Source organism: Sminthopsis crassicaudata, chromosome 5 (assembly GCF_048593235.1).
Source record: "Sminthopsis crassicaudata isolate SCR6 chromosome 5, ASM4859323v1, whole genome shotgun sequence".
Classification (NCBI taxonomy): Eukaryota; Metazoa; Chordata; class Mammalia; order Dasyuromorphia; family Dasyuridae; genus Sminthopsis; species Sminthopsis crassicaudata.
Window position 1 is genome coordinate 279944420 of NC_133621.1, and position 15866 is coordinate 279960285.

General features: G+C 37.7%; 1 protein-coding gene across 2 annotated transcripts in view; it reads left to right on the forward strand.

Annotated features, from left to right (window-relative positions):
• Positions 1–15866, forward strand: part of PLXNC1 (plexin C1) — a 221191-nt gene that overhangs the window by 69525 nt on the left and 135800 nt on the right. Inside the window, exons 5-7 of one of the 2 annotated variants that reach the window (XM_074271218.1) lie at positions 5762–5870; positions 9021–9171; positions 13162–13249. The exons of the other annotated variant lie outside the window; for it this stretch is intronic. Coding sequence (XP_074127319.1) covers positions 5762–5870; positions 9021–9171; positions 13162–13249 — 348 coding nt within the window. The remainder of the gene's footprint in view (positions 1–5761; positions 5871–9020; positions 9172–13161; positions 13250–15866) is intronic. 2 annotated transcript variants of the gene reach the window in all.

Sequence of the window (15866 nt, forward strand, 5' to 3'; positions counted from 1 at the left end):
ATGCCTTTTCCAATGTAGCATGAAATGAGCTAATCAATGGGCAATTGACAAGCATTTATTTTTTTAAGTTCAATTTTATTTTATTTTCAGTTTCAAATTCTTGGCCCTTTCACATCTCCTTTCTCCCACTGAGAATGCAAGAAAAACAAAACCCTTTACAAACTCCTGCCTTAGCTGTGTTTCTCAACATCTAACTTCCAATATGCCCGTTGAGTCCATTGTTACTTTTTTATCTGAAGATGGGCATCATAGTTCATGATTTCTCTGGAATTGTAGTTCGCCATCATATTGGTCAGAATTCTTAGTTGTTTGTACTTGCAGTATTGCTGTTATTGTATAAAGTGTTCTGGTTCTGCTCACTTCACTTTGTATCAGTTCATGCAAGTCTACTCAGAACTCTCTGAAACTCTCCGTCATCTTTTTTTTTAATAATAGCTTTTAATGTTCAAAATACACGCAAAGATAGTTTTCAACATTCACCCCTGCAAACCTTGTGTTCTACGTTTTTCTCCCTCTGTTCCTCTATCCCTTCCCCTACACACCAAGCAATCCAATATATGTTGAACATGTATAATTCTTCTGTACACATTTTCACATTTATCATGCTGCACAACAAAAATCAGATGAAAAAGGTAAAAATAATGAGAAAGAAAGAAAAAATCAAGTAAGCAAACAACAACAAAAAATGTGCAAATATTATGTTGTGATTCACATTCAGGCCCCATAGTTCTCCTTCTAGATGCAGATGGTTCTCTCCATCACAAGTCTATTGGAATTGATTTGAATCTAAAAATCGATGTTGAAAAAGAGCCAAGTCCATCACAGTTGGTCAATGTATAATCTTCTTGTTGCTGTGTACAATGTTCTCTTGATTCTACTTACTTCACTTAGCATCAGTTCATGCAAGTCTCTCCAGGTCTCTCTGAAATGGTCCTGCTGATCATTTCCTATAGAACAATAATATTCATAACATTCATATACCATAACTTATTCAGCCATTCTCCAACTGCTGGGATTCACTGTTTCCACTTCCTTTCCACCACAAAAAGGGCTGCTGCAAACATTTTTGCACAATCCTTTTCACTTTTTTATGACCTCTTTGGGAGAAGGCCCAGGAGAGATACTGCTGGAACAAAGGGTATGCACAGTTTCTTATAGTACAACATCAACAATCATTTATTAAGCACTTGCTGTATGTGCTAAGTATAAAGACTTGAAGACAAAAAAATAAGATGTGCCTTACTCCTCTCGGTAGACTATTGGAGGATTCCAGGTGTGGAAGAAAGAATATGATTCAATAGATCATATTTATTCTCATACCTTAAGTTTTTCTGAAGTGCTTTGTCTAGCATTCCTTTACATGTAAAAGTATTCTGGAGGTCCCTGGGAGATGCCACATGCAATTTATATAAACCTTGGAGTACTATATAATTGTCACCTACTATTATTATTCTATGAAACACAAATGAAGACTTAGTCCTGACCCTCCAGCAGCTTACAGACTCATTGAAGTAAGAAATAAAAGACACGTATCTACAATAGGATGGACTTTGGGGGTTCCTTCCAACCCTGAGATCCCACCAAAGAGCAGAGCCTCAGTAGTTCATTGAATGGAAAGAAATTGGCAGGGTCCTCTTTTCTTTCCATAATTAGCAAATTGTGATATTTTTAAAAATGGGTCACATATATATAGTACTTTAAAGAGATTAGCTCATTTGATCCCCAAAGCAACTCTGTGACTATTCTTATCCTCATTTTATACATGAGGAAATAGAGGCTGCGAGAAGTTACAGGATTTGTCCAGCTAGTTAAGTGCTTGAGGTAAGATTTGAATTTAGGACTTCAGACTCAAGGTCCAGTAAATCACATGACTTTTCTGCATGTCATATTGTTTGGTCTAAGAGAACCAAAAGATTCATGGTGGAAAATGCCATCCACATTCAGAAAAAGAACTATAGAGTCTGACTGTAGATGGAAGCATACTATTCTCACTTTTTTTTTCCCTCGTGGTTTTCCCCTTTTGATCTGATTCTTCTTTCACAACATGACTAATGTGGAAATGTTTAATACGATTGTAGGTGTATAACCTATATCAAATTTCTTGCCTTCTTGAGGAAGGAGGGCAGAGAGGAAGAAAAAATGTAGAACTCAATCTTATAAAAGTGAATGTTGAAAACTATCTTTACAAATAATTGGAAAAAATAAAATACTCTTAAGTGGGTGTGGCAGGGGGGAGGAGAATTCTCACTGTCATATTGTTTGCATGAAAAGTTTATGTTTGGTAATAATTGGGTTTTGGCTATCCAGGACCCATAGAACACCTGACAATGATTCCTCAGTCTAGCGTTCTAACCACTAAAACCTTGCTACCTCTCCACCTGAAGGATGGTTTCGGTGACATAGTTTATGCTTGTGATTTCAGTGGTCTTCCGTTTTAGATCGGCAGGATCCAATTTGGATACCTGACACAATATAGCTGAACTGTGCCTAAAATCTAGTAGTCTAGTGGAGAAAATGCTCCTCTTCATTGTAGAAGTAGGAGTAATGTAGAATATTACATATACAATTATATGTATGTGTGTATTGTATGTGTGTATATATATATAATCAATGTGAATGTTATTTTTGGTGAATTGCTTTTTTACTCTGCTGTTAGGAGGGGTGGCTTTCTGAGTAGGGGAGAGGAGAATGCATAAAACCAAGATAATATATATTTTTTAATTGACCTTTCTATTGTAAAAGTTTTCTTTTAAGGGTAAACAGAGGGCCTCCTAGAAAACCACAAAGCCTCTGTGTGAAAGGCTCAGATAGCAGTTTAAAGGACACATACACAGTTGCTTACTTCAGGCACAGGAAAAGGAAGCTGCATTAGTACCATCTCCCTTCTATCCTGAAGTCCTTGTTCCTTTGCTGCAGGGACTCCCTGACATTGAGAAGGAGTTTAATTTGAACTTAACATCCGTGACGGACTAGTGAGCCATCGGGGGTCAGATAGATTTATGGCCTTGGAGAAGTGCTGATGGATGACTCTGAGCTGGGCTGTTGAGGAAGGGACCGACCAAAGCCTTGGAAGGGCCTGACAGCTATAGGTAACCCCAAAAAGCTTAGTGTATACTGAAACTTGCCTACTTCCTGTTCTTTTACCATGTTCAAAGTAGCTCCTTCCCCCAGCTATAACAAAGATTTCAAAATGCTTTTAAAAAAAAAACCAAACCTGTGTAAAGTAACACATCTGTTTTAATGTATGTCATTTTAAAACTAAGTAATCCCCAGTGCTGAATATTATTATTATGAGACTGCTTCTCAACAGTTTGATTTTTATTTTTTTTAAAACCACTGCCAGGTCTACTTATTCTCTCTTTATTTTTCCCTTAAAACACAACTCTAGAAGATATAACTCGGAGGGTCCATGTAATAACTAATCTCAGCTTCAGAGGACTGTGAAAAAACTCCCTTTTCTCAGTAGAAAGGTGTGAACTACAGGTGTGAGGTGAGGGATACACAGTCAGATGATGTAAGGGTTGTGAAATGCTTTCTGTATCTAGTAGGGACAGTCAGGAGTTTCCCATGTCACCCCTCATGTTCCTCGGCCCAGCTTCATAGGGTAATGCAGCAAATTAGGGGTCTTACTGACCATTCCTTACCGGATTGTCCCAACAATTCTGTGTGATAGATGGGGAAACATGTTACAAGTAATTAAACTAGTAAAGTTGATAAGCATAGGGAGCAGGATTTGAATCCATCAAATTCAGCGTTAATCTAATGTCATGTGTAGAGTGCTATACCCAGAGTCTCCCATCTCTTCAAAGAAAAGGGAGAGATGGTTTCTCATTTCTCTTCTTTGGGACCCAACGGAGGTTTTCTAAGATGCTACAGAGCACTACAATCCATGAAAACTCCTATGTAATTATCGTGACCCATCCTGGCCAGGAAGAAGAGAGAGGAGAATATATCTCCCTCTGTCTACCTCTGCAAATACTTGAGACATCTAGGTGGCCTAGAATGCGAGTCTTGGAGTCAAACTGAGTTCTTATCCTACTTTAGATATTTCCTATCTGAGTAAGTCTCAGTTTGCTCATTTGTAAAAGAGATACAGCACTTAGTTGTACAGTTCAAGTGAGATAACATCTATAATGTATTTTGCAAACTTTAAAGTGCTTTTTCAAATGTCTTCACCACATTATATTGTGCTTTCTCATGTGTCAGTTTATTCTGTATAACTATATGTGAGCATGCATTTATTTAGCACCTACGGTATATGGAAGATATAGGAAGAGAACATTTAGGACCAAGCTGCTGAGCTCCATGCTAGATGTGGAAATACAAAGACAAATGAAAACTCTCTCTTCCCTTGAGGAGTTTAAATTCTAATTCTTTGTTATAAGGAAGTGTTTTTGTAGGGGGAGGGAATGAAGAAGGGATGCAGTAGGAAATATAGTAATTAGAAGTGACATTAATATTAAAAACACATATACAACAAAAAATTCAGTGAAACATGAAAAAACAATATCTGTAGCCTTCTGGAAAAGCTTTAATTTTTAAAAGAAGCTTTGATTATAATAACCATATTGCCTCCAAGAAGAGACACATGAAGGTACCTCTCCTCCTGTCTGCAGAATTATGGAGGTAGAACACTCCATAAAATGGCAGATTTTTAATGTTTTGGTTTTGTTGAATTCTATTTCCCTTCATCTAGGAGATGGAGGTAAAGGGAAGAGATACTTTGGGAACTAGCATAAATATATTTTTAAAAAACAAGTATCATTTAATCAGTTTAAAAAAAAAAGATTTATGGATCTGCTCCATTCTCTCTTGATCATTGTGTTGTTTTTGTTCAGATGGATGTCACGCTGGTTCAGGGCTATTAGAAAACCATGTGGGCCTCAGGCTCTGTCCTTCTTGTTAGGTTAGGCCGTCCATCTGGTAAAGCAGGGGCTCTCGAATTAGCATGCCCCAGAGTGACCCAATCAGCCAGGCAAGCTGGTGATCTCTCAGCCCCGCTGTGCATCATCTGTTGGTCAAAGTTGTTGGCACTGACCCCGGTTTCAAGACTTACTAGGGGGACAGGGGACGGAGAGTCCAAGGAATTGGGAGCACAGCCCTGGCCTGTGTTCTACTTACTCTTCTTGAAACAATTCAATATTTGTCTCTGCAGACTTGATAGAACAAGTGGTTAGGGAACACCTTATCGAGGCTTTGGCCAGACTGCGCCCTTGAAATATTTTTATTTGATTCTTTGCTGTAGCCTGTAAAATATTTTGTCATATTTTTTTAACCACAAAAATAAAAGTCATAAACACAGGTCAACTGAATTTGGAAATAGATTTTGGAAGCTTAGAAATTTCACAAAAGACTAAAGCTCTCTTTGAATTTGTTTCTTCATGTTTCTTCAAGTGACCTCTTTTGTAGAATACATACTCACTTATGGACTTGGGCTGTGTTTTGTTGTAGCTCAATTTGAGGGACTGTTTGGGAGCTGAGATATTGAATTGCTAGGTACATGCTTGCTCTGCCACTGGGCGGCAATGAAAAGGGGCCCAGTCAGCCAGCTAGCTTTCTTGATGGATGCTTTTAATGTTTTTAGCATTACATCCCTATTCTGGGGGGAAAAAAAATCAATAAATTCCAGCCTGGTATTCTGCACTGAGTCAATCAATCAACAAGCATTTATTAAGCACCAACTCTGTGCCAGGAAGGTTAAAAAGCCTGACTAACGCTGAGGGGGGTATCTTTTGTTGTTGTTGTTGTTGTTGTTGTTAAGGTGTACTTTTCAAGATGATTGTAAACAAGTCAGCAATACTCACACCTGGCTGGACATTTCATCCCCAAAGTGTCATAACATCCAGATCTCTCGAAGCAGCTACAGTCAGGTAAGAGAGAAGACATATATGTCTTGATCTGCATCTTTGAATTCTTTTATGACTTCTGGTCACTTCCCTGTCGGCACGTGGAAAACATACATTATCCCCCAAACAAGCATTATGGGAGCCCGATGTGAACGTGAGCTGCATTGTAAGAGAGGAGGGAGGCATTTGTTTTCATGTCATAGTTTAAAGCTGGAAAGGACCTCTGGGATGTTGAAGTTCTACATCCCTTCCCCCATTCTTTACCCTTCTAGTAAAAGGTGAGACTCAGATGCTCAATTCAGAGCATGAATTCAAGGAATATCCCAGGGCTGGGACTTCATCTAGCTGCAGATCCAAAATTCCTCTTCTTCATGGTGTTACTGGGTATGGGGTATGTGGAAGAGGAGGAGCATAAGTTCGTGTTTTCTTTCAAAAATAAAACCTCATGATACCTTTTATTTTGACTGAGGCAGGATTAGAATTCAGTTCTTCATCAATATTTCCCAATATTTCTCTCCCTTAAGAAATCCTTTCAAGGGACAGTTAGGTGATACAATGGATAGAGCACCAGGTGCTATTTAATAACACGTGCAAAAATAGTTTGCAACATTCACCTTTGCAACACTTTGTGTTCCAAATTTTTCTCCCTCTCCTCCCTCCTCCTTAAGAGAATAAGCAATATGATATAGGTTAAACATGAGCCATAATTCTAAACGTATTTCCATACTTATCATGCTGAGCAAAGAAATAGCTTATATAAAAAGAAAAAAAATATAAGAGGGAAAAACAAGTTATAAAATATTTTGTATTTTTTGTACTTAAAAGCAAAACCAGGAAAATCCTTAAACATAACTGGTTATTTTAGGTGCATGAAAGAGAATTCTATCCAAAACCTGATGCCCCATGTCAAAAAGAGTCAAATTATTTGCCTGCACCCTGGTCACTTTCTGTGACTGACTTCTACTGTTGGCATGGAATCGACACAGTCATTTGGCAAGAAGTCTCTGAGCCTTTCCCCAAAATCCCTGGACCCGGGGGGAGACAGAAACACTCCTGCCCTGTGTCAGGCTAGGAGATAGGTACTGGCCAAGGGCCGAAGCAGACACCCATTGGATCTGTCTGTCCCCCTCACTGAGAGTGACACAGAAACAAGAAAATCTTCTGGCCTCTGCCTTTTCCTTTGTACTTCTCAATTTCCAGAAACCAGAACTGCGTCACGATTTTAACATTTCATAAAGGGGAGCCATATAGTTTAATAAGTGCTAAATAATGAAACAGTTCAAGCTTTTCCAGTTACAGCCAGCCAGAGTGTGTGTCACTTTTGACTGCTGTTCTCTGGGGTCAATGCCCAAACACTTCCACAAGGAGGTTCTGGGGGCTCCCCTGAGGTGTTCGTGTCCCTCCTGTACCATTTCCTGCTAAAATAAACATAATCACAGAATTTCAGAATTTAAAGGGACCTCAAAGGTCATCATTTTGTATTTAGTCATGAAAGTTTAGATTTAGCTAGGAACTTTAAAGTCTAACTCTTTTTATTTTTTATATTTTTTTCCATTCATTCACTCATTCATTTATTTTAGGAATTCTAATTTTTTTGTGGGGGGAGGGAGGACAAGCTATGTTATTTTTTTAAATGACATTTTATTTTTCCAAATACATGCAAAAATAGTTTTCAGCATTCACCTTCCCAACACCTTATGTTCCAAATTTTTCTCCCTCTTCTCCCTCCTCTCTAAGAAAGCAAGCAATATGATATAGGTTAAACATGTGCAGTAATGCTAAACATAGTTTTATTGTTGTCATGCTGAGCAAAGAAATAAATCAGATTAAAAAAAAAAAACATGAGAGGAAAAAACAAGTAAACAAACAAGAACACACAAAAAGAAGTCTCTTATTTCAGAGGGAGGGAAGAAGTGACTTGCCCGATGAATGGCATAGCTCTGATGTGGAGTTTCCTGACTCCAAAAGTGGTGCTCTTTCCACTGTACCTGTATATATTTGTGTTACTTATCTTTGTACATAAGAACTAAAGTGGACCTTGGAAGTCATCAAGTCCATTCCTCCCCATCATTTTGACAGGTGAGGAAATTGAGTCTAAGAGGAAATACCGTTCTAGAGCTGGGAGAAGTATAGTGGTCATTATGTTCAAACCTCTTATTTTACAAATGAGGAAAGTGAGCCCCAGAAGTGGCTTGACTAAGGTCACATTAAGTAGCAGTATTCAGGTTTTCTCACTCCAAATCCATTGCTTTTTGCACAATATCACAGTCTGATATAGAATGGACTTACCACTTAGAGAGCAATATAAGGCATTAATTCTGTCTTTTATCTCAACCATTTAATTTTTCATTTCTCTCACCCTTTCCCACCCCACTGTATCTCATCCTCCATCATCTCTACTTATCCCACTTTCTCCCTAAAACTCCTCTCCTTCCTGTACCCCATCACTTAATAATTTTTCATGTACATCCATAGAATTACATCCCTTGGAATTTAAGCTCCTATGATCTTCATAGCCCCAGAGCCTTATGCCATGACTGGCTTATAATAGGAGCTTAATAAGTGTTTGATTGATTGGTGTAATGGTTAGGGTGACAGATTCAGAGTCATGAAAACTTGAGTTCAAATCCTGCTTGAGGCTGATAGCAGGCATTTATTAACTGTGTGACTCAACTTCTTCTCCAACATAGTTTAGCCACCATTTGTAAATCACAGGAGGCTAAGTACCTTTGAAGGGAATGGGGAATGATGGAATCATAGCACTTAATTGATGGATTCCCAGCACAGATATTGAATTCACTAAGTATAATAACAGGAAATGGACACCTCCCACAATTCTTGTTATATGATCCTTCCTTCCAGCTCTTCCCTTGCTTTTGAAATTCCCACCTATGTGCATGGATTTTACCTGTCATGTTGACCTGAAGCTTTAAATGCTTTAGCAATTTTAGAATTGTCCAGGCTTCATAGACCTAATGACCTTTGTTTCCCCTTGGACACTTCATTGTAAGTAGAGTTGATCCACTGAATTGTCTTATTCCCCTCACCTTCTCTGGGTGTGTGAAATGTCTTTTCCCATAAACTCTCCAGATTACAAAGGTTATATTGAGGATGAAAATATTAACTGGTAATAAGTGGCTTTCTGATTTCATTTCTTTTAAACAATAACAAAAGGCTTCAGTGTCCATGTCGGGAAGCTTCTCCACAAAATATTCATGGTGTTCAGTGAAGAACTCGGGTACTAACAAGGAACTTTGCAGGGCTAAAACCCAGCCCCACGGGACCTGTTCGTGTAATATAAATACCTCCAAAACAAAGGAGAAAGGTATGTTTGTTATTTTAAACAGTTCAGTTGACCTCCATGAGTGCTGAATCCTTCTCTAGAATCCTTTTACAATAAACAATGACAAGGGTCAGTTGGAATTGCCTGGAGAATTAGAGTTAGGGAAAAGACTAAGGTCATTGTGGGATTTAGGGTGAGACCCAGAGTTACCGTAGAATTCAGTGAAAGGAAGTGGGACTGTTTAGTCTTAGCTCTTTTGTGTCAGGGTTCACACATACAATACTAAGAGGTGCCTTAAAATTGTCAAGGGGACCGAGGGAATATTTAGTAAATAGTTATATTAAGCTCTGTTGTTTTGATCTCCAGTCCCCTCATCCCTCCCTAGCCTGGTGCCTTTGCCTTATGCTCTGACATATCAGTGTCCTTCCTCAAAAATCCCAGTTTAGTCTGACCAAGGTCAGTAATGGGAACAAAGTTAAAAAGGGTTGAAGAAAAAGAAAGCACCAAGATAGCAATGGTATATTTCTGGGAGACATTTATCCTCCTCTGGGTTTTATCTGCACAAGCAAAATGAAGGAGAGAGACCTTCTAACCAATTCTCTGATGTAGATAATGGTGACCAGAAAAAAAATGTCTGTTTCTCGATAGTTGGATTCAGGGTGTTTTGTCTTGTTTTGTAGTTCATGGTTTAAATCTGGGGAAATCTATGGGCTTGGATTACTCGGAAAATGACCTTTGTTCCCTGTACTTTGTATTAACATAGATAGTATTCTACTTACTTTTCTCATAAACTTTGCAGATAATGTTTACTGTGATCTCTTTTTAGTGGGGATTCTGCATTAAAAATAACTTGAGTTAAGTAAAACATATGATCCCTAGACACCTTAAACCAACTGTTTAAAAATTAACTAAACGTTTCTAAGCCAAGGGTTCTTAACCTTTCTTGTGTTCTGGACCTCTTGGCAGACTGGGGAAGCCTATGGACCTCTCAGAAACATTTTTTAATGCATCAAATAAAATATGAAGAATTAAAAAGGCAATCCAATTTACTGAAATAAAATTGTCAAGATATACAAATTCATGTACCGCAAATTAAGTCTTTGTTCTAGGTCCTTTAATGATGGCTCTCCTCTTTTTGTAATTTCATTCTGTTCCATTAGACCCTATCTTACATTATCTCTATCAGTCAAGAAAACTTGACCATCATTGCTTGCATTTAGTTTTTGAATTTCCATCTCCAACCTTTTGTCCATGTGATTTTCCTTAAATAAAATGATTCCTCCCCTTTCATTAAACCACATACCTTCTCTTCTTCCTTCCAAGCAAATCAGTTCCTTTCAAGCACTGGCATTTCTTTCATGAAATTCTTCCGGATAAGCTCCACCTAATCCTGACTATTCCAATCACTGCAGTAACCCCTCAATATTCATATACTCTTGTTATTATAGAAAATTTTGTATGTTTTTATGTAAATCTCCCATTAGGCATATTTCTCCCTTTATGGGAAACCCCCTTAAGGGCAGGGGCTATGCCTATAATTTACTTTGAAACTCTTCATGATTCCTAGAATGCCTATAAACAAAGTGGGAGCCAGTGTGTTTTATTCTCTCCACCCTGTATAATTTAGTATATATTTTGTATTTGTATATATATCATATCACCATAGTAAAATATAATTTTCCTGAGGGGAGGAACTATTTTTTTTTGTATGTTTACTTTCTTGTGTTTTTTGGCTTGTTTGGTTTTGAGTTTGTATTCCTAGCACCCAACACAATGTCTGGCACATTTCTTAAATGTTGAATCCAATTTCTGGAATTCAGTCTTTACCTGAACATTGGACATTCATGAGTGCAACTAAATTCATCTTATTTTGCATTGTGAACATGTTGATGAGGTTTGGTTCAAATTATATAAAGTCCTACAGAATATGAATGACAGCCTGACAGAGTAGGAAGACAACCCGTTAAAACTATTTCTTAAGTACCTAATATGTGCCATGCATTAGGAAACAAAGTTACAAGGTAGTCCCCAGTCTTCAGGAATTCAAAGTCTACAATAGGCAAACAATTATGTACAAATACTCTGTACATCCCAGAGATGTCTGAATCCCAGGGATCTCTGAAACCTTTTTGGAGGGTCTGCAGGTTCAAAATTAGTTTTTATTTCTTATGTGGTAAATATCTACAAATATAATCCACGTAAACAAAACTCTGGACAGATCCTCAATAATTTGTAATACCATAAAGATATTGAGAACAAAAGTTTGAGAACCCTGTAAGACAGACTGGTGAGAAGTTGTTTACCTAAATCAGTAGAGAGTTTCCTTCCCAGGAAGCCCTCCATGTCAGTGAGATCACAGGTGCAGTCCTTAGATGTCCCCTCTCCAAGCAGCTACAAAAGGATCCAGGAACAATAAAAAAGTGTATTAATCTTAAATTTTTTTTAAAAATTGGTTGGTTTTGATTTATCAGCAATTTAATCTTTCTTAAATTGCTTCTTTGGGGGCTTCCTTCTTATCAGCGGGGTTTCAGAAGAAAATGGAAAAGCATTCATCAGTGGTTTGATGACAGCTGACTCAAGGAACTTGATGGATTTGAACCTATTAATGCCTGTTTTGCACTCACATGTCAACAATTCAGACTCTGCATTAGGTCAGCATTTCCCAAGCTGCAGCTGTGCTGAGGCCCCTAGTGTTCTACGTGATATGGGAGGGGTTCTCTAGGGAAAGTTCACAGCTGCTGATCCTTGCCCCTCACCCCTGAAATATTGAATATGAAATTGGTTATGTTCAAAAATATCGATGTCCAGGTTTATGGGTAGGGTATTACATTCGATTTTATTTCCTCTTTCTTTTTTTGTTCTAAAATTCCCCTGATCTCTCTGCTTCTTTAATATGAGTATATGCTGTACCCCCACGGTCCCTGAATCAGTGTTTTCAGACTCATCCATAGATTTCAAGCCACTAAAAGCTTCCATGGCCAAATTACTGGGTCAATTTGGCAAAAAATCAGTCAATCAACTAGCATTTATTAAGAATTTACTATGTGCCAGGCACTGTGCTAAAGTACTAAAGCTTCAAAGCAAAGTGAAAACATCTCCCCTGCCCTCCCAGAGACCAGATTTTAATAAGAGAGAGAAGATAAAGGATTAGGCGAATGATAGCCTCAGAGAGGGAAATGCTAAGAAAAGATGCCCAAAGTGCCTTTAGTTCAGGGCTATTCTTGTTCTGGGTCAGGCTCTGCCAACACTGGCTCCAAACTGATAAAGTGATCCCAGTAGGAGTCAAGAGATAGAAGTGGATTTTAAAATGACTTCTTCCAGTGGACTGTCTATCCACAGTGGACTTGGAAGCTACACTGGGCTCAAATGTGTGTGGTGATACCTGAGAGAGAGAAACGGACAAACAGACAGAGAGAAGGAGGGGAGGGGGAAAGGAGCAATAGTAGACAGAGACTATAGAGAGGGAGAGAAACAGAAAAACATAGATACACAGAGAGGTAGAGGAAGAGAGAGGAAGAGAGAGAGACAGAGAAGGAGAGAAGGGGAGAGGAACAATAGTAGACAGAGACACAGAGATAAACAGAGGGAGAGAAACAGAAATAGATACATAGATACAGACAGAGAGGGAAGGAAGGGAGGAGAGAGAGAAGGAGGGAGGGGGAGAGGAACAATAATAGACAGAGACAGAGAGATAAACAGAAATAGATACACAGAGAGGGAAGGAAGGGAGGAGAGAGATAGAGACAGAGAAGAAAGGGAAGGGGAGAGAAATAGAAATAGACACAACACATAGAGAGAGACCAGAGAAAAGAAGCAGAGAAAGACAGAGGGAAAGAGAGAGATGGAGGGAAGGAAGAAGGAGGGAGGGATGGAGATCCAGCAAGATCTGGAAAGTCTATATCCTGACATATTGGGAAGGTACAAAAGGGTTGGTTTTTTTTTTTTTTTTTTTTTTTAATGTTTACAATCGTCTTTGAATCTCAATCGTCTATGAATCTATCACTTCCTCTTTTGTTCCCCTCCTTTCTCCAGATCTCTTAGCTATCACTGTATCCTACACTTCAGACTCCTGGAATTTAACAGAAAGATTCAACTTCACCAACTGCTCATCTTTAAGAGAGTAAGTGTCATTTTTTAAAAATTAAATATTCTTCCACACTAATGGAATCAATCGAGTTGAAGGAAGCTATTGTTCAGGTACCTACTGTGTGTAAGGTAGCGTGGTGTGGAGGAAACAGAGGTGGGTGCTCTCAGAGTCAGGAAGACTGGCTTCTGACCTCCCTCTGATGTCTGCTGACTGTGTTACTCTGGATAAGTCACTTTCCAAGATGCTGGAACAAGTCTCTGAGACTCTTAGGTTGAAGAAAGTTATTGATCTGCACAGATATAAGGAGTTCACTGAATAATGAAATTACAGGTTCAGACATTCTCTCAGATATGGGAGAGAGAGTGCTAGACGTGGAATCAAATTCAGATCCAGCCATTGAAACTTAATTAGCCATATGACCTGGACAAATACAACCCTTATCCCCTCTGGTCTTTAGTTTCCTCATCTTAAAGGGGAGTTGAAGGGATTGGGGCTAAACATTGTCTCTAAGGTCTTTCTTCCTAGAACTATGATCCTATGATCTTTTCTGAGACTTAGCCAACTCTCTAAAGATTATATAAATGCTAGATACAATAATAATAATTGTTATTCTTATAATATGTGATTCTTGTTGGTATGGGGAACTCTTTCCTGCAACTCAAAATCAATTTTTTTTAAATGAATATAAATCAGTTTTCTCACCCTCTATTCCCACTTTTGAAAAGAAAAACAAAAACCCAAAATCTTTATTTTAAAAAAGAATTTTTAATTAATTTAATGAGACCTCTAAGAGTAAGCAGACTGGTTTAAGGAATTCCCACATTGTCCAAATCACAGATTCTTGACATTCTTTTTCTAGTAAAGAAAATTCCAAGCTGATGGCTTACAATGGCAGGGATGTGTCCTTGATGATTTTTTTTAATGTCATTCTTTAACAAGTGTGGTGTAGTCAATAAAGAGCCAAGGATTCAAGCTTTGGGTTCAACCTCCATCTAGCAATGTGACCCTGAGAAAGTTACTTAATTTTTCTGTACCCTAAATACCATCACTTAGTATTTTATTGGTTCATAGAAGTGGTATATTATGTATGACTTTCAGAAGTGTTTTTTGACCTTACACTTAAGGAAATATGACATGAACACTTCAAAGTATCAAAAGAGATAATTCTTATAATGTTCTTTGCAAACCTTAAAGCATTATATAAATGCTAGATACAATAATAATAATTGCTATTCTTATAATATGTGATTCTTATTGGTATGAGGAACTCTTTCCCGCAACTCAAATTCAATTTTTTTAATGAATAGAAATCAGTTTTCTCACCCTCTATTCCCACTTTTGAAAAGAAAAACAAAAACCCAGAACCTTTAAGAATTTTTAATTAAGAAGTTTATCATTATTTATTTTAATAATAAATAAATGAAATCAATAAATTACTAATAAAATCAATAAAATGTAAACTTTAGAAATTTTTCAATCAACAAAAACCATCTCCTTTCTACCTTCTCACCATTGAGAAAGAAAAACAAAATGTTTATTTAAAATTAATAATTTAGTTATTAAAAGTTTATTATTAAAAAAAAAAACTTTGTTAGAAAAATATATAATTGCTGACACAGATTGCCACACCAGCTATGTCCAAAAACAAAATAAAACAAAAAAATCTATCTCAATCTACATTCTGAACCCATCATCTCAGTAGTTAAGTCACATGTTTCATTATGGTTCTCTGGAATAACTATTGGTCATCATATTGTTCAGAGTTTCTCAGATTTTCAAAGTTAAAACAAAACCCCTGTTATTACAATATACATTATAATCATCAAGCAAAACAAATTCTGACTTTGGCAGTGCCCTTCCCCCCAAAGATGTCTCAGATTACAACTTGACTATGGCTTAGTAGATAAATATTTAGGAGATGTTTGAGTCTTTGAGAGATCATATCACTTGCCCAGTATTAAATGACTCATTTTTTTGTCAGAAGAGATATTCAGATTTAGGTTTTCCTTTGTTCAACCTCAGCTATCCTCCAACTCCCTTTGCTACCTTAGGCTGCCTCTAAACAAAGAGATCAGGAACTAAATTATACAGCCTATTCTCACCTCATTTTCATTTTAATAAATGAGTATGTGCAGACAAGGAATGAATGATTGCATTTTAATATAACAGAGCACTTTGGCTAAAGGACCATCAGAGTAATATACTTTCCATCATTTAAGACAGAACTTTGACTCCTGTGTAATAAAACTGTATTACTGGGCACTTCAAGGATTACAGAAGTTGAGAGGGAGCACGGATCACCATCTTCACCTACTTTTACAGATTAATGGCCAGGAACATTAAGTGGAGACCTGAGTCTCTTGCACTTACTAGCCATAGCATCCTAGACAAGCCATGTAATTGGGTCCCCTGGAGTTGGACCAGTAATTTTCAAGTGTTTTGTGGACAAATTAGCTCAGACTTTGGTCACACAGCCAACTTCATAGAAGGAAGGAGGAAAGAATAAGTAAGAGAGAGGGTAAGAGGGAGAAAGAGGAGTGGGGGAAGAGGGGAAAGAAGAAAGGAAAGGGGAAGAGGGATTATTCATTCATTTCTTAACCAATAACTCTATGTCTGGCATGTGGATAAAAAAAATAAACATGAAATATCC